The sequence below is a fragment of the Cydia pomonella genome, chromosome 2 (assembly GCF_033807575.1).
Source record: "Cydia pomonella isolate Wapato2018A chromosome 2, ilCydPomo1, whole genome shotgun sequence".
NCBI lineage: Eukaryota > Metazoa > Arthropoda > Insecta > Lepidoptera > Tortricidae > Cydia > Cydia pomonella.
The window spans coordinates 8,882,851-8,908,801 of NC_084704.1; the positions used below are offsets into that span (position 1 = coordinate 8,882,851).

Sequence of the window (25,951 nt, forward strand, 5' to 3'; positions counted from 1 at the left end):
GCTATGGATGTAAGAATATTTTTTTATTTAAGAATTGTTGGATTACATCTGGGGGCACGCCAGTGCCTCTGCCAAGACGAGCAAAGCGCAGCGCAAGATCCAACCAATATTTTCTCGAAGCGCTTCGTCGTTTTTTTGAACCCTCATAACATTTGTTAGGATTATACCAGATAAACAAAATTCTCGGGATATAATATCAATTGTGGACTTATTCGATTTTATTCATATCTAAAGTAAATTCAATAACTTGGAATTTTTTGCCACTATGGGGGTGGAATTTTGTATGGAAATCAATAACCGCTGAACCGATTTAGTTGAAATTTGGTATGTAGATAGTCTTTTGTTATGGGGAAGGATATAAAATAGTTTTCCACCCCAAAATCACCCCGTGAGTGTGGAAATGGGGAGGAAAAGGGCGTTGGGCGAAAAAGAGGTTGAGGTATGTATGCGGCATTCGTAAAGCAAGCAGATTGTATAAAAGGTGCGTATTTCAGGATTTTTAATAGTAAATCACCCTTAACGCTTTAAATAAATAAATAAATAAGCATTAAATTTATTATTCCCATTTAAACATTTTCATTAAAATGTTGCCAAGACGAAACCATAAGGCTGGCACTGTCAAAAAGTTATCAGATCTCTTGTAGAACCAAGCTTCCAACTCTACAAGCCCTAACTTCACAAACTCAAGCCCTGAGTCAAAATGTGGCTTGGCTGTTTCATTACTACAAGAAGTATTGTATAATAAAAAATAATGAATAGCGAATACATTGACGGTATCGAAACGGCCAAGCTAAGTATATATTTCCCTTCGGCCGCGTACGCTACCAGAGCTTCGTAACCAGATGCGATCGAAAACTATTTCTGCCTTGTACGAAACCGGTTGCGATCAAAAACTAATTTCGTCTTACCCGTAACCAGTTACGATCGAACACTTCTCGTTCTTATACGAAACCAATGTCTGGGCCATCTAGCTATAGGTTTTTTTTTTTCAAAATTTTGTGTTGATACTCATGATAATTTCTTATCCTGTGCATTTTTTGGAAACTATTGATTTAACAAAACTCAATATAACATATTTAGATCTTACATGAAACCTTTACAGTGGGTAATATAACAAATCACTGGCCACTTAAACATTACTTCAAGTGAGTTCTAATCTGATTACTCTAGATAATGTCATTATATTGTAAGCAAATGAAGTCACAGTAGTGACTTTCAAGGAATGTCAGTGCTCCATGTCTCTTAAGCCAGTGTCCTTTAAGGAACAAGGTTACATTGTATTTGCCCACAAAGTATTTGAATATTATCAACTAGTACAATTTTTGTGTTCTGATTTTTGACTAGATATATAACGTGTACAGTACTTATACTGTATAACAAGGTGTATAAATATAATCTTAGCTGACTTTATCAACGGTCGAAAGGTTTCGTACAACAAAGAAAAGTGTTCGATCGTAACTGATAACTAGTAAGACGGAATTAGTTTTTGATCGCAACCGGTTTCGTACAAGGCAGAAATAGTTTTCGATCGCATCTGGTTACGAAGCTCTGGTTGCATATGCGGCCGAAGGGATATATTTTGAGTAAGGTGTAGAGTTTGTCAAGTTAGGGCTTGTAGAGTTAGAAGCTTAGTTCTACAAGATATCTGATAACTTTTTGACAGTGCCAGCCTTATGGTTTCGTCTTGGCAACATTTTACATGTAAATGTTTTTGATGGGATCCTTATATCAAAAAAGTAAGTAAAGCAGCAATATTAAACCGTGTCATTCACGACGACGCGTGCCTTGACTTATAATGTGCGCAGATTTGTCAAAGGCTAGATTTGACAAATTTGCGCGTCATCGTGGATGAAACTAACTATAACGGCCAAGTGTGTAGAAGATTTTTATTTACGCATGAAAATAGTACTTACATGTGATGTGATTAGTAACTAAACATGATTCTTCAAATATTCCTTAATTTTTTAATTATCTTCGTTTTACTAGACTTAAATCGACCGGGATATGAACCGTGATTACCTTTTATATTGTTTATGAGCTCCTGATATCGTCTTCGCTTTGCGATTATGAAGACTTCTTGAAGACTTTGACCAAAAGAACGACTTTCACTTATTGCGTCATATTTTGCCTCTATCGGCGTAAAAATATTATAATTAATTTGCTATACTTATTTCAAATTATTGCTAACATGCATACCTATATATTATAATATTTACAGATCCAGTTTTTATAAATCTTATAATTATCTAAGTATTGGCACAATACAATAGCAGTTAAGTCAGGTTTCAGTTACAATACAGTATACATTTAACTTATATTACAACATTAAAATAATTCGTTTATAAATAATTAAGGAACTCATTAATGGAATAAATACAAATTTCAAGTAGCCAATCAAATATTTTTTTCTGAAAGTGATTTATATCTAGTGATTTTATGTCATTTGGAATCTTATGATATAATTTAATTGTCATGATATATACATTTTTCCTAAATATGTTCACTCCTTGTCTAGGAACATATTATTATAGTTTGTTTGGATACCTTCCATTTGTTTTATTTTGAACGGCATCATGTAGAGGAAAAGGAAACAAGTCTGGGTGTTTTCTGACAAATTTAGCAACGTCATATATATATACAAGCAGGGCAGCGGAAGATTTTTTAGCTCCTTGAATATTGGTCTGCAGTGGGCTAAATATTGGGCGCCAGATACAGCTTTCTATACTGGGAAAACAATATCTAACCCTGGCCACATTTTATCCATAGACAAACATACCTCACTGTCAAACTTTTGAATTTAAATAATGAGTAACGGCTTCACTGCAAACATAATAGAAGGATAAGGCAATAATATAATAATTTAATTTACTTTTCGAAAATAAAATGACAGTGGAAGCCGTAAAAACTGAGTTGCTGGATCTGGAAAATAAGATTACTAATCATCCTGCCTATGGAACTTCGTAAGTATATATATAATAACACATCGTCTCTAGACACGACCACTAAATCTTATAATAATCATATAATATGGATGTATCTCTAATAAGCACAATTAAGTGATGAAATTAACTTCCGTTTTTCAGATACACTTTTTCGCCCAGAGATTTTGAATTGGGTTCCGCCCTTGGACGTGGAAAGTTTGGACATGTACACATAGCCAGAGAGAAGAAAACGGGCTTCCTTGTTGCTATTAAAACTATGTTCAAGTCTCAAATAATTAAATCAAAATGTGAGAAACAAATACTACGTGAAATTGAGATTCAAACTCATTTGAAGTAAGTTCTTATTTTTGCTTTAAATTAAGACAGAGTAAACCAAATTAAGACTACCATATGTTGTTTGTGCCTGTTTGGAGTTATCGTTACCTATAATGTATAGATATTATTTTATGGTTCTGGTCATTCTATGCACTGAATAAAAGTGTGAGATTAATCTCTAAAATTCCGGAGGTCTAAATTGTGCTGTAAAAACAACTTTGATCACTTTATATTGCATTAGGCAGAAGCAAGGGGTTAAGCTATAGTTCTTATATTTTGATAAACTTATTTTAGACACCCAAACATTCTCCGGTTGCTGACATGGTTCCATGATGAAAGGCGCATTTACCTGGTAGTGGAGTTTGCAGCAGGTGGAGAGCTGTACAAACACCTCACTGACGCACCTAAGAAACGTTTTCCAGAAGCCAAAGCTGCCAAGTATATTTATCAGGTAGTATAACTTTCATCAATAATAACTTGGTATATGTTTCAGTATGCATTATAAATATCACTTAGTATATTTAATTTATTGAGATGCAATGATAATTTTTATGTCATTAGTGCTGGACTCACTTTTAATATAATACTTGCTTATGGCCGAAACATCATTTATAATATTTGACTAACACACTCCTGTATTATCCATCATTATCACACCCCCTTAGATGATTATGTAGGTTTGACACCTGAAATATTCTTATTACATCATTGCTGTTATATTTGTTGAAAAACTACCTAATCTTTATGCCCTGACTATGTATTTTGTGTATGGTCAAAAATTAAAGTTCAAAACAATTACAAACAAGAAAGTTTAAAACATTTAAAATATTTGGTTATAGGTGGCAGATGCAGTGGAGTACTGTCACCAAAATCATGTGATACACAGGGACATCAAGCCTGAGAACATTTTAGTTTCCTTCAGTGGGGACCTCAAGCTAGCAGACTTTGGCTGGTCAGTGCATGCACCATCTCAAAGGTAAGCATTTTTGTTATTTATTTTATTTTATTTACCAACAATTAAACTATTGTCTTGTGAGATAGGAAAAACCTTCATATTCAGTCAGGAAATTTGACAGTTTGTCACTTTTTGATTCTATGTAATGGCATTAAGGTAAAAGTGAAAAACCTTCAAATTCTGTGTTTGTTCAAGGGACCTTTGACAATGATGCGCTAACATGAATACAATGCCTTGCATCATGACATCTTTTACTAAGGCGTTCTCTCTGATAGTGATATTATGCAATTCTAACTTTGTACTATCTCTATCAGTAATACTAGTAGCAGCATCAGTAATACTATTGTCAGCCTTGGGCGCATTTCTGAAACAATATTGGAACGTTATTATTATTGTGTTGCCATGGTAACCCATACAATTTTACAGTTGATGGACTAATAATATTTGTCTAATATTGGTTAAATAAAATAAAAGTATTTTTTTTTACAAAAGTTTTTATTTAAATGCTGTAAAAAGAAGAAAATAAAATTTTCCTTTAAAATTTTAATCAACTTATACACAATTTATATGTTCATAAAAGCTTGTCGCGCGATTTAATTGTATAAACAAACTAGTACCTCTTGATCTGCTAAGTTTAAATTTTCAAACATTTTAATTTAATTTAATACTTATAGGTACTTAAACCTCGCGACAAGCTTTTATGAACATATAAATTGTGTATAATGAGAATGAGGTTATGAGTTGATGATTAAAATTTTAAAGGAAAATTTTATTTTCTTTTTTTAGAGCATTTAAATAAAAGCTTTTGTTAAAAAAAAAATACTTTTATTTTATTTTTTACTTTTTAGTTATTTTGAGTTACTCTCAACAATCCCTTTCATTTAATACCCATATTGTAGAAGTGCATTAAAAATAACTATTCCGCCATCTTGGATGTTCCGCCATATTGGATTTAGTAATAACGTCACATATTTTTTCGAGTTACTGTCAACAATCCCTTTCATTTGATACCCATATTGTAGAAGTGCATTAAAAATAACTATTCCGCCATCTTGAATGGTCCGCCAATGACGTCACATAATTCTTCAATATTCCACAGAGAATTTTATCGTTTGATATATATATTTATAAATAATTTATCATGCATTGTCATCCAAACTAAACGTGTATACAAAATTTCAGCTCAATCGGCTGAAGATTTCTGCTTCAAAATTGAGTTGCAAGATTCCACCCGAACAAACATACATACATTGCAAGTTAAATAAAAGCTTTTAAAATAGGCCCCTGCTTCATGGCAAGTAACAGTGTGAGTAAGTGCTTGTGAGACCCATTTTAATATGATGTTATTTTTACAGGCGTAAAACGATGTGTGGTACTCTTGACTACCTTCCTCCAGAAATGATCAAGCGGGAAGTGTATGATGTGTCTGTTGATCACTGGTGCATTGGAGTGCTACTGTATGAGTTCCTAGTGGGCAAGCCTCCATTTGAAAGCCATAATCAGGATCAGACTTATGCTAAAATCCTGTCTCTGGACATTAAATATCCTGATCATGTACCGGAAGGAGCTAAAGATCTTATATCAAAGGTAAGCATTTTACTTGCATTATATATGTAATTTGACTAGCCCATACAACCATTTTTCAAATAAAGTTTTTTTTTCCATTTTTAGGGTTCCGTAGCCAAATGGCAAAAAACGGAACCCTTATAGATTCGTCATGTCCATCTGTCTGTCCGATTATGTCACAGCCACTTTTTGTAAGTGTTATAAAATGTTATAATTGTTGATAGTGTTAGAGTCAGACCAAACTAAGTTGGCAGAGATTTTGATAGCCCAGCCAGTGGAAGTATTAGTATTTCACTTCTTTTCAAAAATATGGCTTCAGTCCAGTGGGACTATTTTGCCAGTATCAAGGTATTGGGAGCTGTGTACGGTTAATACAAGACAGTGTACGGTGATTTTATTATCTTTATCTTTTGTAATTCGCCAGTATCTAAGTATTATGAGCTTCAGATACAACTAGAATTGTACAGTGTACGGTGATTAATGAGAACTTGTAAAGCGATAGCCAGACTTTACAAGTAGCACGTGGACTACCGGCCGTTGACTCCAAAATGGTGTTTGAACGTGTTTACAGATTAATTCTTCATTCACTGCACATTACCACATTCATTTACTGTACAATAAGCTATTGATATTATACTTTAAACCATATTAATGAACAAAAAACTTGCTTATGGCCGAAATCGATGACAACATGACGAATCTATAAGGGTTCCGTTTTTTGCCATTTGGCTACGGAACCCTAAAAACAAAGTAATTAATCACAAAGTAAAAAATCATAATTTCATTCACGTCAAGTTTGACACTTAGCTGTCTATGACGCTGCCAACTTAGCTTGGTCTGACTTTAAGCTTTTATATATGTATTATTACACATATAAAAATTTGGAGATTGATCATATTGAATATTGGTTACGATTTATGAGGAACAAAGTAATGTACTTATATTTTATTATATTTATTTATAGTACCACATGAAGTATACTATAAAACAAAGTCCCCCGCCGCGTCTGTCTGACAAAACTACTATCGGATTTTCATGCGGTTTTTACCTATAAATAGAGTGATTCTTGAGGAAGGTTTAGGTGTATAATTTGTTAAGGTTTTGTGTAACACGTGCGGAGTAAGTTGAAATAAAAGAAGTCTAGTTTTCACAATCAACATGTTTTGTTTCAGCTGCTACGGCATTCAAACAAGGACAGATTGTCTCTAAACGCAGTGAAGAAACACCCTTGGGTGCAGAAGTTCAGGACTGAGGCATCATCAACTTCATAGTACCATAGTACATTAGTACCATAGTAGTAGTAGTGGTGGTCAAAATGACTTTTCAGTTGGAAAAAGTAATACAAAAATGAAAAGTGCAGAAGTTGTCTTATTTATATAAGGCAGTTAGGATAATGGGTGGTACAATAATATTGACGAGTTATTCTTGTGGTCAAAATAGGAATATAGACTATCTAGGACTGTAGTCATAATAGTAATGTAGACGAGTTAGGAAGGTAACGATTTAGGAATTGTATGCTGAGGACATAATAATAATAAATAAATATTATAGGACATTATTACACAAATTGACTAAGTCCCACAGTAAGCTCAATAAGGCTTGTGTTGAGGGTACTTAGACAACGATATATATAATTTATAAATACTTAAATACATAGAAAACACCCATGACTCAGGAACAAATATACATGCTCATCACACGAATAAATGCCCTTACCAGGATTTGAACCCGGGACCATCAGCGTCATAGGCAGGGTCACTACCCACTAGGCCAGATCGGTCGTCAAACGTGGACATGGGATTGTGGACAATTTAAAAAGGTAGGATTGTGAGAAAGCGTTCCTTGGGCCGTAATTTTTAACACTTAATCACAGACTGTACCCAAAGTTTTGTATCCACTTGAGTCCAGCCTTACTGCCGGCAGCAGGCTTGTACTCTAGGCCGATCCAGTCATTGTATCCACACTGCTCCAAATGTTGTAAGACGTATGAATAGTTAACCTCTCCAACAGTGTCTGGTTCGTTACGATTCGGTACTTGTGCTATCTATGAAAGAAAACGTTTTAGGTTTACAATATGATAAGAAGTTGATTATTTGACGTTTATTTAGTCAACATTATCATTTATCTTGTAGTTAGTAGACTTATATAAATGGCTTAGTATGAAATGATGGCTATAACATTGGAGTTATATTGTAGGCGCAAAATAAAGGCGTTTTTATAATCAGGAATTGATTACCTGTACATGGCCTACATAAGGCATAAGATTTTTTATGTTGTGAGATAAATCACCACATATATGCTGAAGGTGGAAGATATCCAGTTGGAGCTTTATGTGCGGACTATTAATGCGTTTTATGATGTCTACAGCTGAAAAACAGTATAACAATATATATTCATAATATACATTTTTGAAGTGCTGATGGCCTAGCGGTAAGAGCGTGCGACTTGCAATCCGGAGGTCGCGGGTTCAAACCCCGGCTCGTACCAATGAGTTTTTCGGAACTTATGTACGAAATATCATTCGATATTTACCAGTCGCTTTTCGGTGAAGGAAAACATCGTGAGGAAACCGGACTAATCCCAACAAGGCCTAGTTTACCCTCTGGGTTGGAAGGTCAGATGGCAGTCGCTTTCGTAAAAACTAGTGCCTACGCCAAATCTTGGGATTAGTTGTCAAGCGGACCCCAGGCTCCCATGAGCCGTGGCAAAATGCCGGGACAACGCGAGGAAGAAGAGATACATTTTTAAAGTAAAATATGATTTCATATTATAACTATAAATCATAATCAACCTTTGCCATAGTCACTCAAAAAGTATTTTGGGACAGAATGTTGATTTATCGGCTCAATCACTCCTAAAATATTGTCATCCTTGAGCAGCTCGGCTGCATACTTCAAGTTATTTTCATATGTGGTCCAATTCTCAGAAATCACTGTATCTAATCTACCCGCCATGATATGTATTTTCTTTGCACCAACAGCTTTTGCATATTCTATTGTCAATTTGAGATTGTCTTTAAATTCATTCTCTTTCCCCGGCACTGCAGTAACTCCTAGCTCACCCTTTGTAACATCTCCTGTAACAGAAAAATAGGATTCTATAAAATTATTCAAGTTTTTCAAGGTTTACATTATTGATAAAATCAAAACCTTATATAAAGGATTATAGTAACTACAACATTTTTAGAATTTTTAAAGCCTAATTTTATTATGATAATTCGTAAAAATATTTTTAAATATCATGACTATCTTCTAAAATACATATATACGCCTGTACAAAAGCCTACAGGACTTTAACCCTTTTCCAGGCCGCACCAATCTACAAGGTTTTCCCAAAAAATCTGTATTTTTTTTACAAACAAAAATAACAAATTACAATTACGAATATGGAATCAATGAAATATTAGATAATTATTCCCTAAATGTCGAAAGACACAAAAAACTACACATACTAGCTTCTGCTCGCAACTTCGTCACGTGGAATGATGATGATTAAAATCAACTATCTTGGGCCTACCCTGGGCCTAAAACTATCTCCATATCTAATTTCATCTATAGAGGTACAGAGTTATTTTCACATTAATAATATTAGTAGGCATAGAACTCACTGACCTGTTTTAAGATTGATCAAAACTTGTTCAACTCCCGCCTTTTCTTTGGCCTGCTTCACTTGCTCCACCGTGTGACCCAAAGGAAACCCAGTCTCAACTGCCTTAAACCCTGCATCTTTGGCCAAAGCGTACCTTTCCAAAACACTCGACGCCTCGGTGAACATAAACGCAAGGTTGGAACAGAACTTCATGGTTAATTCTCCTGAAACAACTAACAAATACCTAACCTCTTAGTGTGTGTTATTTATAAATGATTGTTATCACGGCACTCTTCATTTATCTCACCGCAATGTGGCTAAAGGCCACAATATACTATCGCTTGTCTTTGTTGCTTATCTTTATGGTTTGAATGTGATTTTGCTTATAGTGTACCTACATTATTTACCGATAGGCTACTGGCAAAGAGCATATAATCACTACGTACGTTCTAGCTACTGGTTTGACATTTTTGACAATGTCATTAGTGTCACTAAATTACTACCAACCGTCACTGTCAAGTTCAAGTGACGTTTGAATCACCTGTTAAATTTTATTTTTTAGCCAGTCATTATATAAATTAGACCAGTAGTTAAATGTTATTTCATAAAATCAAACATATTTATAGCGATCAAATATGTAGACCACATCTTTGACTTAGTTGAAAAATATGATACCATATTACTTCAAGCCTAAGCTTAAACAGTATTAACGAATTTACTAACCTCAGGAATTTATCTTTGGCATAGACATACAATTGGCGAAGAAGCTGAATTTCCCCCACACCTTTAAAGGATGATGTTTGAGCTAAAATCTATCTTATGTCCTGTCTCGGGACTCAAAATATCTCTTTACCTAATTTCAACTAAATCGGTTCAGCGGTTTAAGCGTAGGGTTGCCCGCACTATAATATATAGTATCACAGTGTATCTATCATAGTATACCTTTAAACGAGCAATTCTTGTATATATCTCGAAAACGGCTCTAACGATTTCGCTGAAATTTGGTATATGGGGGTTTTTGGGGGTATACACTCGATCTAGATTAGTCTTATGTTTGGGAAAACGCGCGTTTTCGAGTTTTCATGCGTTTTTCTTTCGACGCAGAATATTGTCGCTAATTTCGTGTTGCCGGCCACTGTACGTCTGGCCCAGTGGGTTAAGACGCGGACGGCTAGAAACGAGTGTTACGGGTTCGAATCTCGCCCGGTGACTAACTTTTGTTATTTTTTTATATAATATATGTTCAAGTTTTTTTTTTTTTATTGTTTTAGACAAGTTTAATTTAGTAAAAATATTTAGTTAAGATTATCACCTATACACCACCATATTACAATAAATAGTTATAACCGAGCAAAGCTCGGTCGCCCAGGTACTTATAGTTAATTGCACTATATATTATATAAAAATAGTATAGTACGATAAATACTATATTGTCATCACTAAAGAAAAGGGTATACAAATGTCACCGACGTCGCATCGTAGGCGTCTTAGATTTTTTAACGCCGCAATTCCTATTTTTTCCCCTTTTCCCATTACACACTAAGTATATTTTTTTCAATATTTTGTCAAAAATACTATTCTTTTTCTGTAGATAAAAGGTGGGAACCCTATTTGAGCGTGAAGAGGAGTTAAAAAAAAGGGTATTTGTTTAAAGTTTATATATTTTTACTTTGGAATGATGTCAATGTGATACCATAAATTAATTTGGAACTCTCGATTTACCTAGACGAAAACGATACCAAACATGGCCTCAGGCCTAGTACATGAATCTAGTATAACTGGATAGGCGGGTCCACACAGAGCGAGCATACGCGCGAGGCAATGTCCTTTCGCGCAAAACGGCCAGTGTAGACGTGCGCGTTTTCCTCCGAGCACGCCGCCTCGGCCGAGGCACGTCTACACAGGCCGTTTTGTGCGCAAGGACATTGCCTCGCGCGTATGCTCGCTCTCTGTGGACCGGCCTAATAAGGCATGAGCGGTGGGGAGGAAATGACCACCCACTAGGTGAGACGTGAGACAGGTCGTCTAATTACGATCAACTTACCAAAGGGTCTAGCAGGCTAAGGAAGGAGAAGTGGTCTCTGTGAGTCTGTGACGTATATCGGATTTTTATAATGTCATTTGTTGGCTGTCTTATAATATAAAAACACCTTAACTTTCAGCCCCCTATCTTGAACCGTCACCGAGATAATGACAAAAACGTCATTTTATGGACACATTTTTCAGTCGTGTTTCTCCTGACCTATATGAGGCTGCTCTACCTTCATCAAATCAAATCATAGCTACAAAGAATGAGTAGGAGTAAAACTCGGATTTAAAAAAAAAACCCTGAAAAAATAATGATTAAAATTGTCAGAGATTTTTTGACAGCTCTTTTCAACAAGTATTTGTAAAGGTCGCACATAGCGAATAGATTGGACAAAATTAACTATTATCCGAATAACTTTTTAATTTAATTAAACGATATTTAGAATAATGCCTTTTATAAAAGAATTCAACAACTCTGTGCCATACTAAGTCCCTATTATAGTATTTTATGCAACAGTTGTATAAGAAGGGTCAAAAAAGGCGAGTGGCGTGAGTTACAATGTGAGCCGGAGCCGAAGGCGTAGGCGAACATTGTAAAGGAATACGCCACGAGAATTTTTTGACCTACTTATACAACGTTGCATACAATATTTTTCCTACGAGTCAACAAAAATAAATCTTAATTTAGGTAAACAAATTACAGCAAAAGTATATAGCCAAGACGCGCGAGCATACCTTGTTACGCGCCCGGCCCGCCCCGGGCCGCGGCCGGCCGGTCGGCGACACCTCCTCGTAACTCATGAGGCCCTGGTACTTGCTACTTGCTAAATTAATTTTTTGGACAGTTTTTTCTCAATTTTGGCCACCGTAGCCTACGGAGACTAACAAGCAACGCTAAGCGGTCTTCGTAGTCTATGGGTGTTGCTATATTACGGGTGTCACATGCGTGTTTCTGACTTATGAAGTAATTATTTTTACTATGCAACCAAATGAATATTTTGTAAGTTGGCAGCAATGCACTTAGTTTAAAACTGTATTCGTTTTGGTTTTGTTAGGTTGGTAGCCATTAATCGCAGTAACATTATAGCTTATAAAAGCACAAGAGCTTTTATGAGGAATAGACAATATAGACTTTTCTTGAAATCTTTTATGTATGTTCTTATATTCGTGTTAATGAATGCATAAATGACAGATAACAGTAGAGGAGTAGGAAAAAAGATTTTAAGATACATCTGACGGTTACGAAGTTTCATTATATATCTTCTTTAGCCACTTTACAAGATGTCGCACGAAAAGCTATTGGTCTTAAAACTCCGTTGCCAGCTCGCGGTCCATTATGTATTATTTATTGACTCATTAACTATGAATGAAGGAAATAATGTTTCCCCTGTAAAACAGCTTTAATATTTCGTCTAAATCTTTATCAGTCCCTGTATCTATACTTCTATAATACTTACAGAACTCAGTCATTTGTATTGTACCTCTATGTGGGGAGTTAGGTTTATTGTAAAATAAAAACAATAGATAAATCCATTATTAGCACAATTTATTACATTATTAAAATAGCTTTATGACTACATATTTCATATAAAAGTAGCGAAATTTTAATAGACAACTTGCTAAATATACCTGTATCATGTAGACTTATTTACATATTACTTTAACATCTGAGTTACAAAATAAAGCCGCCAAATCTATTACATTTTCGAAGCTAAAATTTGCATGAACCAATATTTTATTTTATTGGTATGGATAGCCCGACGATTTCGATACATTGAAGCATTTGATCAATCGATTGAATTCGATGCACCTCCTTACCCCCTTATTCATAAACGTCTACTAAAGTTGACAAGCCGCTAATAATCGTTTGTCCCTTTCCATCATACCAATACGTCGGAACAAACGATTATTAGCGGCTTGTCAAATTTAGTAGACGTTTATGAATAAGGGGGTTAGTCGGCAGTGGATCATAAAGCGCCCAAGTCCAGCTGTCAGGCTACACTTCCATATATTTCACATAACGTGACACCATTGACTGTAATTGTGCGTTCTTAGATCACACAGACTATAAAATAGTACATTACGATACAAGTGCGAAAAATAGGAAATTCGAAACGAGTGGCGATAAATTAAAACACGACCGAAGGGAGTGTTTTAAATCGACACGAGTTGCGAATTACCTATTGGCACATGTATCGTACAACGTTTTACAGTACATATGGCCCTTTAAATGTTCGACACAGTAACATAATATGCTACTTCTCGCACTAGTGCTATAAAGTAGCCCCATATGTACTGTAAATGTATATTAAAATACCTTATGTCAACTTACTTATATAACATTTTCTCATTGGACCTTAAGTCACCCTGTATGTATTAATCATAATCACTCACAGGCATAAGGAGTGAATAGGTGCCGCATACGGGTAGGTTACTATTTCTTTTTTATTACAAGCTTTTATTTTAACTTGCCCTGTTAGTATGTAAGGTGTAACAATAATAGTGCTACCACTTTTTACAATCTTTTTATTAACTTACAATGTATCCTATGTATGTTTGTATGTATGTAACTGTTTGTGCGGGTTAAATCTTGCAAGTTAAATTTGACCCACTTCCCGATTTCCGAAGAAGCTGAAAATTTGCATACTTACATATGTAAGTCGGGTGGTAATGCAATGTTATGGTACCATCGAGCTGATCTGATGATGGAGACAAGAGGTGGCCATGGGAACTCTGTGATAAAACAACGCTAAGTAATTGTGTTTGGAGTTGTTAAAATTGTCTCGATGAGTATTAGTTGCCTGTGAAAAGAAAAGTACAGTCAGCGATAAAAACTTGTACCAAAAATGAAATTTTTGCCAAAAACTTATTTTTGGTGCCTTATATATACCATTGCTGCCTATTATGATCAATTATGAAACGATCAAAAAGGTTGTAAAATTTATTTACCAGGCGATACGATAATATTTTTTAGTAGTCAAGTAGTTACAATTCTGCCTAGTGCCTACCAATGCTATCAGTATGTCAAATACCTTTAGACATTTAATTGCAGCTTCACCTATTCACTCGAATCGCAAGACTAATCTTAAAATTATCCACAGTATAAACTAAAAGTTCATAAATGCTAAAAAATGCATGTGCTGAAGTGCGCAGTCTTATTTAACAAGAGGTATTGCGGTTCACAACGTTCATAAAATACGCCTTTTTGATATTAACACAGCCATAATTCGCTATATAGTATCGCCACCTAAAACAGGTTTAGTTCAGTATGCAGCCTAATGATGAAACGTCATTATAAACGTCTGTTATACGTGCAATGAGCTGCAAAAGTGCATGGATTATGAATGGAATTCATTCAAGTGGCCATGCAATTTTGCAGCTAGTGTAGAGTCAGACCGTGATAAGTTGGGAGCGATTTTGGCAGCCCAGACAGTGCAAGTATTATTTTAAACGTCAAACTTCTATGAAATTATGACGTTTACTTGACACTTGCACAAGCTGGGCTATCAAAATCGCTGCCAACTTAGCTTGGTCTGACTCTAGTTACATTTATCATCTAAATAAGGTTTCACGAAAAGCAAATCAAAACGTACTAAAGTTAGACCAAGCTAAGTTGGCAGCGATTTTGATAGCACAGACTGTGCAAGTGTTATTTTAATCGTAATAATTTCATAGAAGATTGACGTTTAAAATAACACTTGCACAGTCTGTGCTATCAACATCGCTGCCAACTTATTAGCTTGATCTAACCTTGGAAGATATTTTATGCATATTTCACAGTGTAAGTTGCTTCGAAAATAAAGGGAGACGTCGGGTTTTCGAGAAAGAGTGTATACTGAACTTAAACGGAATTAATACCTAATACAACGCTCTAATAGTGTGCGTTAACGATGCATGGCATAATGAGGGCTACCGCGTTTGATTACGCCGCTAGGGGCGCTAGTGTAGACGGAGGTCTTACAAAATGTCAGATGCATAGTATTTTTGGGGGTTACGAGCGAGCTTTTTTAGGGTTATTCCCACTAGTTACCACCAAGTTGTTACCAGTGGTAGTGGTGGTGGGTTTTCTGAACTGGTTCACCGCGAATGTCCCCGATTGTACGTAAAATTATTAGGGACATCGTAGTTTTCTCAGAGACAAATTTAGTTTGCCAAGAGACATTTTCAGTTATTTGGGAGCCAGTACTAAAATTCTCATATAATATGATAAGCACTTCATCGTTTTAAGCTCAGAGTGAGTGGACCAAAGCTTAGATAAAGCTTTGTTCCAAATAACGTCTTTTGGGAGTGCACAGCATATCAAATTATGATCGCAAAATATCAAGGCAGAAAACAACAAATTAAATTTCATGTCCACTTCCACTCATCAGTAGAGTGACATATCAACAATTAATAATTGCAATACAAAGAATAGTCAAAATGTATACAAATATCGTCTCCTGAGTCATCGTAAATGTCTCTTGGGTCACTATCCACAAAAATATTTCAATAAACTAAGTTGCTATAACATACTTATTAGACCCAGGACAGATCTATTTAGCTTCAAAATAATATAAACGACTAAATTACGTTCGCATTATCAACAGTAAGTTAGTGGACCGATAATACATCCTACCTATTTTCATACCCCGGACGAAATAGTCGGCGATTAAGAAAGTAACCGCAATGCTGAACACTGTCGCGTGATACTTAAATCTGCTGTTTATTGGGTTAGCGATACCGCGTTGTACCCTTGCATTCGTTGCAATTGTAATGTTTAGTAAGTCAGCCAGTCAGTCAGACTGCCATTGTTTTTGGGCCATCCTAAAAAAGATGTTTTATAAATACATTTTGGTTAGCGGACATAATGATAGAATATATTTTTTACACTGTTCGGTAAAAACCGAAGCCGCTAGCGATTGGAACATGCTGTTTTTGTATGGGAGTCAAAATTTTCTCCTGGGTCACCAAGAAAAATCGATAAATTTAAATAATTCTGTGTGTTTTTAAATTCTAGTTAGATTGACTTTGTGGTTGATTCATTATAACATACCTAATAAATTACAAAAATGCATAGTTTTGAAAGATATGAATTTTTATTTTGTTGGGGCACGAGATGACAAAAAAAATTGATCGAACCTCATAATTGTGCTAAATCTTTTTTTCTATTTTTGATTATTCATTGTAAACATTAGATATAATTCATAAAAGTAAGGGCCGGTACAGACGGACTGCAACTCGACTGCAACTTGTATGGGAACTGCACGTCGACGTTGCAGTTGGAGTGCAGTCGGCATGCAGTTCCTATACAAGTTGCAGTCACTCGTCCGTCTGTACCGGCCCTTAGTGGTTTAAATATGTGCCAACTAAAAAACAGGTTTAAAAAACCGCAAATTTAGACGTTAAAATACTTTTGTGTATATTAGAACGTTTTTTTTAAATTTAGCGTAGCAAAATATTGAGACATGTTTTTCTGGACCACCATCTACACTAGCGCTAACTGGTGAGTACAAAAACGTTAGCCCTCATTGGCATACTAACTCAGTGCCTATCTAGGTTCGTTTCCTATCGACACATTGAGTGACATGAGAAACCACAACGCTGCACTAATTATAATTCTAGCATTTTTTAGTACATGTTTCTTCAATTAAATATCTTCAGAGGAGAATAGAATAAGAGAAAAACAATATTGTCAGCTTACAGGTACTGAGTTAATGCCTTTATCTCTTCCATGCAATACAAAGAGCTGCTTGTAAGTATATTTGCCAAAACGTATAAACTTGCTAATACGACATCGGCGCTTATTATAAAGCAGACCTTATTTCGTATTTCCACTAAACCGTATCATTACAAATAATAGTAAGATTTTATACATTCATGATAAAACAAAATCGTATAGTAATCACAAGCAGGAATGTGTATGGTTATAATAGGGTTGTTTCCAATTTTTTGAAACGCTTGTATTACGTTCTATATTAACTAAAAGTTGCCCTAACATTCAACTTTTACACTAAAAACGGTTTTAGATATGTTAAATTAACAAAATATGTTTTGAAGGATGCTTTCGCGCCCAAAACGCTCTTTGAAAATTGTGTGACGTCACAGTTTACGGTTTGACACATAACTACATACACACGTAGAGGATACGAGCTGTCAACTGACATTTGTCATTTGTTGTTTATCGCCTAACTGTCAACAGTGTCAATCCGAGAGTTTGACGTCATCAGAATCTTCAAAGACGTTTCGAGTTTGGTCACGTGACGTGTGCCAAAAGATATTTTAGATTCAATATTTTCAAAAATTGGTCATTACAGGTCCCCTAAAAGTAGTTTATCATGTTCTTATAATTCAAAAGAATTTATTGGGATACAATTCTACCCTAAGATTTGTAGATGGAAACAACCCTATTAATTATAAATAAACACTTCTGACAGCCTGAAAACCATAAACAATTAAAAGATTAAATCAAATCTTAAAAATTCAAGTTTCATATCTCCTATTTAACTGTCATGGCAACGAGCTTCAATCATACATTAAGAACTAAGGATACATTTTACTCACACGACAATAATCCTGGTTCTATTGGCAAAGACCAACATATAAATAAGCCGGATTTGTAATCCCATTTTAAGCATTATTTCATGTTAAAACCTACACAAAGAAGTCCATCTACGGGATCCACCAAAAAATCGATGATATACCTAAGTATTTATACAATAAATTCTTATTATCGGCAACCCGCAACATATCCTTAGATTGCTATCGGATACTGAGATACAAGATTTAAATAACTAGGTCGCTGGGTACAAAGGAAGTTATTATAAACAGTATATTGCCCTCCATGCGGCATAACTGTGTAAAGCAGGGGTTCCCAAAGTGTGCGCCGCGGCGCCCTGGTGCGCCGTAGAAAGTAAAGAGGGGCGCCGTGAGTTCTATCATTATCCGAAACCATAAATATTCGCGGGTACCTATTTGAGCGCTCGCAGTGGTAAATAATATAGCGTCGTGTCACTCTTTTTCGACCGTGATTTTAAATTTACAAGGGCGCCGTTGCAAAATACTAAACTTGTAACTGCGCCGCATGTTGAAAAAGATTGGGAACCCCTGGTGTAAAGCAAAACAAAGTGGCACACAAATACATACAGTACCTATACCTATACTTACTAGAATGGGTAGGTAAGGTACATACTATTATGAAAAGTAAATCACAGATGCTCTTTTTAAGAAGATCGTCAGTGTACTGCAGAGATGCATTAAGTAGATATATTGTCAGGTAAACGCTGGTCTACCACTCCACAAGGCGCAGGGACACCAGTGCCTTTGGGGCCAAGAGGAAATCAAACTGCACGTCTAGTTCTCCGTCGAACTCCACTCGCCATCGCTGAAGAATCTGTCAACAAAGAGATCACAGTTCAGTTGAAATTCGAGCCCCGCAATGAATCTACACATGCAGGAAGTAGGATATACACTTTCATTTTATTATTATATATATTATTATTATTTTATTGTTATATATTTTTCAGCATGCGTAAAGAAAACGCATTTACCAATTACACCGAAAAAGCTAGTCTGAAGTGTTTTCATAAGAACATCTAAAGGCAAATTCCAATAAAGTCCAGAAATATTCACCCAAGGGAATGAAAAACAAATTTACTCGATAGGTAACCTAAACAATTTCAGTTTTAGCAGTTTTGATCTTGTCTGACTTTGTCAAAGTTTGAACACTTAATAACGTAAACTTTTATCACGACAAGCTGGTTGATCTCACAAGGAAAGGTACCCAACTGTCCGGTTCCGATTTGATTTATATTTATACATGTTATAGAGTAGACTAAAATAACGGACACGTATTTTTTTTAGCTGCCCAAACTCAACCTAATGGGAGAAATTGTCCTCCAAAGTACTAAAAAGTCAGCTAAAGCGAAACTCTTCCCAGAGCATATATCCCATAGCCGCAACCGAAAGGCGCAACACTCGAAGCAGCTTGTTTTAGTAGATCTTAGAACCCATTTTCTAAGGAGACCTTGCATTTTTTTCTACATACGCAAGTAGATACAGATAGTAAATAGCATAAAAAAATAAAGGAATTTAAAATACCCGGACCCGGGTACGTCCTTAAACTACGTCCAAAAGAGATGTATGGGCATTGTGATTTTCATCTCGCTTTGTGTGATAGGGCACAGCCAGTGGATGTCATTCCAGATCTAGAGCAGAACCCAATTGGGGAAGTACCTCCACCTTACAGAAAACCGCAGCCAAATAACACTAGACCCTACTCATAGTGTCGGCAACGCGCAAGTAACTCCTCTGTAGTTGCAGGCGTACATAGGCTACGGAGACTGCTTACTATCAGGCGGGCCGTATGCTTGTTTGCCACCGACGTAGTATATAAATACGATACCTATAACTGAATATTGGAATATTCTATGCAGAAAGAGTTGTCTGTCCCACCTGCTGGGGGGAACTTCGTGGCAACCGGGCTAAATCAGCTCAGATCACCCCCAGGACCACCTCTTTATTATTATTATTATTTTATTATTATTACATGAAATAAACTTATAATCTAATACAGTTTCCTACAAAACTGTTTGCACAGTTTGACTGCAGGCGCGAGTCTCTGTTATAAGTACTTACATACATAATCAACGTAACATACTCGTTTTATTAATTAAAACTAACACCATAAATATAATTCACTTCACTTGACTGACATTTGCAGGCACAGGCATACAATTGTCACCCAAGTGTTTTCATTAAGTGCAGCTTTAGTGCTTTTTAAAATTTAATTTTATTGGGCTCAAGTCTGATATTTTCAGGCAGACTATTTAAAAATACGGCAATCTTTTTCTTAATGTTCTATCTCCATAATAGTTGGTAACGCGGGGTATTTCATATTTTTGCACAGCCACTGATCTTGTATTATGTTTATGTCCTGATCGTGTCTTCCAAGCGGTTTGCTTTGTCTCAAAAATGCAAGGTGGTGGTCTTCTACTATTTACCTATAGATAGTCAGCCATCGCTTAAGGACGTACCCGACTACTACTCGACTCGACAGAACAGTGCAGTGCACCTAAGTGTCTGGAGAAAGTACATTCCTTGAACAAGTATTTACCTTCGCTAGAAGCAAGTTGATCTCGAGTTCGACGAATCTCTTCCCGGGGCACATTCGGCGGCCGCGTCCGAACGGCGCCACGAGCGCAGCGGCGTGCGGCTCGCGCACGGTTAACCACCGCTCGGGGAGGTACTCGGTTGCTCGCCAGAAGTTCTCTTCTCGACGGCAAGCCGCGCCAGTGTGTGCTAGCACGAATGTCTAGAAAATAGTGGGTATTCCTTATCATTATGAGTAAATCATTTGCAAAAGTATTGGCGGCGAGCAGCAGTGACAACTTCCCGCAGTGGAACGAGGCAGGTCCGAGAGCCAGTTCGGACGACAACTAACAGATTACTTTTAGTTACCTGGTCACCAAAAAGACTTATCTATAAATAATACGGTAAATGTAAAACCTCACCCCAGCAGGCAACGTGTGTCCATCTATGGTCATAGGGGCGTCCAGAAGCCTGGCCAAGAAAGGCGCGGTTGGCAGCAGCCTGAAGCTCTCGTTGACGGCCGCTTTCACGGAGGGTGCCGCCGACAACTGCTCCGCGTGGAGGTCTCCGCAAGAAGGCAGCTCCGACCGGATCTTTTGCTGCCAGTCCGGACGGCTGCTTAGCAGGTACAATAGGAAGACTAGACTGTTTGCCAACTGCAAACAATTATATAAAAAATATGAAATGCCAAATCACATAACGGCATATGGCAATGCAAAATATAGCTAACATAAAGTGGCACAGATTATAAATATTGCTGTTACGAATATGAGATGGAAAAAATACATAGTTAATTGAAGGCAAGCAACAAGACTTGGTTACTTGTGCGTGTAAAGGGAAATCGTACAACACTAAAGTGAAAACAAACTTGGAACTCCCAAATGCCAAACCTTGTGCCAACTTGATTTGTTAGTTAAGGGTTTGTCTGGGATAGGTACATAATGGTGCTCGTGAGGGTGTTATATAACGTTAGTGTTTTATTTTGTTGTCCCCGTTATAAAACGTTATATATAACAGCCACCAGTGTGGGAACCTTGGGACCACCATAAATCCCTACTTCTATTACTATTCACTATTATAAATGTGAAAGTTACTTTGTCTCTCTGTCTGTCTGTTACCTCTTAATGCTTAAACCGTGGAAAAGATTTAAGATGAAATTTAGTACCTATGGAAATAGTTTCAAGTCCGGAAAAAGACATAGGATAGTTTTTATTCATTCATTCTATGCGAAGTCGCGGGCTGAACCTAGTTGGACTATAAATACCTACGTATAAGTTACGTCTAAGTAGTTATTCACATAACACAACGACACAACACACGAGTATACACCTAATGCCTTTTCTAAAATATATCTAAACTATATTTGCACATACTTCAAATCTTGTAGATTAAATTTGAACTTGCCACTTCCCGGTGTCTGATTCAGTTGAAATTGGGATTGGGAGTAGGTACGATACATACGTAAGTCCGATGACAATGGAATAATATGCCAAGATGGAGTTAATCTGATGATACAGTCGGAAGATAGCCAAAGGAACTCTTCGATGCAAAAAACACATCGAATTTAGGTTTTTTAGAAAGATCTCGAGAAGTACTTGGTATCTATATTTTTTGCATGAATAAAAAACCGGTTCCGAGCCTTGGTTTATAGGGAAACAGACTGCTAGACACACTAGTGGTCCTATAATGCTTCAGCTTTTTTTTTATTTCTTTAAAAATGTAAGACACCATCATGCACAATGAGAAAACATGACAGATAAAGAAGGAAGAAGTGAAATGAAATGAGAAACATCATTCGAATCAAGTGTCCCGCAATTCGCCTAATATTTCGTAATTTTCTGAATGACTTAATTAATCCCAGCGGTGATCAAGTTTATGACGGCGGCCTTATTGTCGTCGCTCATGTCAAGCGCGGGGTTGGACAGTATCGTGAGGAAGATATTCTTACATACCGTTATCTTGCGCAAAGGCGCGCGTGCGCTGCTTCGCTTTTTCCATCAGCTCAGACAATATCCTACCAGATCAGAGTTCACTTTATGAATGACACGGTCTCAATCCCAGCGGTGATGAAGTCTATGACGGCGGCCTTATTGTCGCCCATGTCAAGCGCGGGGTTGGATAGTATCTTGAGGAAGATATTCTTACATACCGTTATCTTGCGCAATTTCGCGCGTGCGCTGCTTCGCTTTTTCCATCAGCTCGGACAATACCCTGCCAGATCAGAGTTTACTTTATGAATGACTTACGGTCTCAATCCCAGCGGTAATGAAATCTATGACGGCGGCCTTCTTGTCGCGCATGTCAAGCGCGGGGTTGGACAGTATCTTGAGGAAGATCTCCTGCATGCCGTTGTCCTGCGCAGAGGCGCGCGTGCGCTGCTTCGCCTCCTCCATCAGCTCTGACACTATCCTGCCAGATCAAAGCTCACTGTTTTTTATTAAATCTAATTAAAACTATAATTCACATGTCGTGATACTCAGTAAGTAGTTTCCATACTTTAATTTTCATCCTCCCCATTTTGGTTCTTGTTGTTCATGAGACCAAAGACATTCTCCGATAATGGACGGCATTTTATTCATATTATCATATATTAGTTTGTCAAAAGATCGCTCTTTAGGGATAAGACCGTATCCTCTGCCTCTATATTAAAAAAAAAATGTTTTTTTGTTCAGGTTTTCAATATAAAGAGTATTTTATCTATTATTACCGTATAAATTTGTCTTTTCAAATACAATAGTTACTCACGTGTGTATAGTTTCCTCGCTCCTAACGAAGGTCCTGTAAAGACTGGTAGGTGCGAACTTCCATAACGGCGCCCCGTAGTAAGAGTCCCTTTGAGCGCGGAAGTGAGCTTTCACCGCGGAGGCCAGCGCGGACGCCCGGCCTGACATCCAGCGCTCTAGGAAACCGAGGCGGGTACCCAACATTAGACCGCAAACGGCTGGAAAATATACATATTTGTAAATTGTGGAAGCAGGATTAATGCAATGCGAAAGAACTTACTGCAAATAATACGAGGCTTAAGAAGAAAAGTGAGCTCTTGTGTGTCCGGCCCCAGTGCGGTCTATCTGAATTTATAAGTTGCCAAACTTAGAACTAGTAGAATGATTAGTAGAAATACTTACGAGTAATATCCGACTAGGCGTCTTTATTTTCTAAAGAAAGTAATACAGTTTGAAAGATGTTCTTTGGAAGTGCCTCCTAAAAGCTCAACTTACGTAAATTTCTATGGCTACGAGTAGGTACATCGCATTCCTAGTGTATACTGCAAATTCAATATACAACTATGCGGGTGCAAGTTAAACTAATGCGATTCCTGTGCTATCTGACCCACTTCGCGGGCCTTATCTTGAGAAACGTCATATTATACTCGTCATTACAATGCAGCGCCTTCGACGCTAGGCCATTAGGTCTGGACTGACAACGTCATTGTCCGATAAAGACAATGGGTTTCACATTACTAAGAAAGAAAATTGGAACGGAAGATTGCATCATTCATGCTGAAAGCCCGGAAGTTTCATTGAATAATTCAGATTAAATATTATCCTAGTGAGATGTGCATAATTGCATTAAGATACAGTGGGTTCAGCCAGCAGCTTAAAAAAATTGTAGCGCTTTTTTACATCATAATACGGTTGCTAAAATCTTGAAGCCTTTCTCTAGTAACATCATCGATTCTAAGTAAACCTGATGAAGCAACTTTCGTTCAATAAAACAATATCGCGAACATAGGTCTAAAACGCACTATTAACATATGTAAATATTGTTTGCACATGAAAACTTCTTCTTAAAATGAGTTTGATCACTTTTTAAATCGATTATTATTTCGTATATCAATTAAATACTCATAAGAATGATCCATAATGAATTGAGTAAGTATACAGTTTTGAGTTTCATTTCTAAGTATGGAGAACCCCCAATTTTTTTTTTTTCTATTTTTGTGTGATAATCTTAATGCGGTTCACAGAATACATCTACTTACTGTGCTGTGACAAACGGACGGACAGACAGACATGACGAATCCATAAGGGCTGCGTTTTTTGCCATTTGGCTATGGAACCCTAAAAATGTGATTTAGACATTTTTTCCCTTTATAAGAGTCCGTAGTCAACTAGAAACTCTTATACACCGTGTTTTTTTTTTCATTTCCGTTAATTTCAATGGTTCATGTACCCATGATGTTCCTGATCTTAAATTAAGTAACTTTCTCAAAAACACCGGTATTCTAATTAACTCCATATCGGAGTTAATCAATAATTTAATTTATTTTTATCTTCTAAGGCGTGAACGAAGGATCGTAGGAGCGTGTACACTTGCCTTAGCGCATGTTCACTTATTGATTAGTGTTTAATACATTTGCTACTAAACGTAAGTACTATCTCGGACGATCGATGTACGAAATGTCATTGATATGTCTCAGTTTTCCATTGTTTGGTTGAGTCAAATGTAATGCCCGTGTTACAACAACACTATATGCAACATTGATATATATATATATGCGTCCGCTAGTGCTAGAAAGCTGCAATTTGACATGGATATATAAATTAATTATGGCGACAAAGTGGTAAAATAAAAACTACCAAAAAAGGCTACCTACCTTTTTTTGCTTTAACCTTATGGTGTGGAATGTCGTTGGTTAGATAGGCCTTTCAAAACGAATAGGAATTTAAGCTTAGAATAAATTTAAAAGTGGAAAAACTACTGCCTTGTATGGATGAGGTCTTGGTGGCTCAGATGGCAGAGCGCTGGAGTATCGATCCAGAGGCCATGAGTTCAAGTCTCACCCAAGGCAGTAGTTTTTCCACTTTTAAATATATTCTATTAAAAGCATCTATCGCAGACGTTTCTGCTAGTCAAAAAATTAATATAGAATAGGAATTTAGTTTCCAAAAACCATGGCAAAAAATGCATTTTTTCATAAAGTGAATATTTTCGGGATTAATCGGACCGAATGAACAAAAATATGCGTCCCTCTTTAACTTTTGAACCATGGGTCCAAGAAATAGGAAAAAAAAGTAGTGAAAGAAAAGCTTAGTAGGTAAAAAATACTTTTAATGAAATCTATAGCGAACATGATCGGTTAAACCGTTTTTAAGATATCGCAAAAAAGTCTTCCCTTCTGAGTAAAAAGACGTACAAACCGCTGCGAAGGTAAGTACTTCCTTTTGCTTGTATTGTAATGCACATGATACTTACTAAGTATAAGTAATAACTCTAGTTAAGCCTATTGTGACAGAAGTTTAAGTATGCAACCCTACACTGAGCATGGCCCGACATGGTCGTGGCCTGTTTTTTTTTATTTTTTTTTACGCGTATAATCTTAATAAACTTGAAGTGTAATGGTGTTTAATAAACATCATTATTTTGTTTATAAAAATGTGTATTGGCAAATTCCTTATGTGTCTTGAAATTTGAAGCTGTAACTCATTACTTAGTCTCGTTTGTCTGCATTTGTAGACAGCAATTAAAATCTCATAACGTATTTGTAACC

The 25,951-nt window shown here is 36.5% G+C and overlaps 3 protein-coding genes across 7 annotated transcripts in view; 1 reads left to right on the forward strand and 2 right to left on the reverse strand.

Moving 5' to 3' along the window:
* The first annotated feature begins 2,732 nt into the window (after positions 1 to 2,732).
* On the forward strand, positions 2,733 to 7,140 carry LOC133533229 (aurora kinase B-like). The gene is made up of 6 exons (XM_061872186.1): positions 2,733 to 2,960; positions 3,084 to 3,275; positions 3,552 to 3,708; positions 4,097 to 4,233; positions 5,568 to 5,799; positions 6,951 to 7,140. The coding sequence occupies exons 1-6, from the start codon at positions 2,884 to 2,886 to the stop codon at positions 7,047 to 7,049; spliced, it is 894 nt and encodes a 297-aa protein (XP_061728170.1). The 5' UTR covers positions 2,733 to 2,883; the 3' UTR covers positions 7,050 to 7,140.
* LOC133533192 (putative hydroxypyruvate isomerase) overlaps positions 3,758 to 25,951 on the reverse strand; it is a 114,169-nt gene continuing 91,975 nt past the window's right edge. The window contains exons 1-7 of one of the 5 annotated variants that reach the window (XM_061872148.1): positions 9,674 to 9,901; positions 9,390 to 9,599; positions 8,570 to 8,854; positions 8,015 to 8,145; positions 7,659 to 7,822; positions 4,384 to 4,576; positions 3,758 to 3,943 (exon numbers count right to left, since the gene is read on the reverse strand). In XM_061872148.1, coding sequence (XP_061728132.1) covers positions 3,896 to 3,943; positions 4,384 to 4,576; positions 7,659 to 7,822; positions 8,015 to 8,145; positions 8,570 to 8,854; positions 9,390 to 9,579 — 1,011 coding nt within the window. In that variant the 5' untranslated portion in view covers positions 9,580 to 9,599; positions 9,674 to 9,901 and the 3' untranslated portion in view covers positions 3,758 to 3,895. Of the gene's footprint in view, positions 3,944 to 4,383; positions 4,577 to 7,658; positions 7,823 to 8,014; positions 8,146 to 8,569; positions 8,855 to 9,389; positions 9,902 to 25,951 lie in introns of those variants that run through there. The other 4 variants (XM_061872155.1, XM_061872162.1, XM_061872165.1 and 1 more) reach the window with 4 other exon arrangements.
* Positions 18,487 to 25,951, reverse strand: part of LOC133533168 (ecdysone 20-monooxygenase-like) — a 49,110-nt gene continuing 41,645 nt past the window's right edge. Inside the window, exons 5-9 of the mRNA XM_061872130.1 lie at positions 23,206 to 23,401; positions 22,707 to 22,869; positions 20,883 to 21,116; positions 20,486 to 20,683; positions 18,487 to 18,763 (exon numbers count right to left, since the gene is read on the reverse strand). Of these exons, the coding sequence (XP_061728114.1) occupies positions 18,659 to 18,763; positions 20,486 to 20,683; positions 20,883 to 21,116; positions 22,707 to 22,869; positions 23,206 to 23,401 (896 nt within the window). The 3' untranslated portion in view covers positions 18,487 to 18,658. The remainder of the gene's footprint in view (positions 18,764 to 20,485; positions 20,684 to 20,882; positions 21,117 to 22,706; positions 22,870 to 23,205; positions 23,402 to 25,951) is intronic.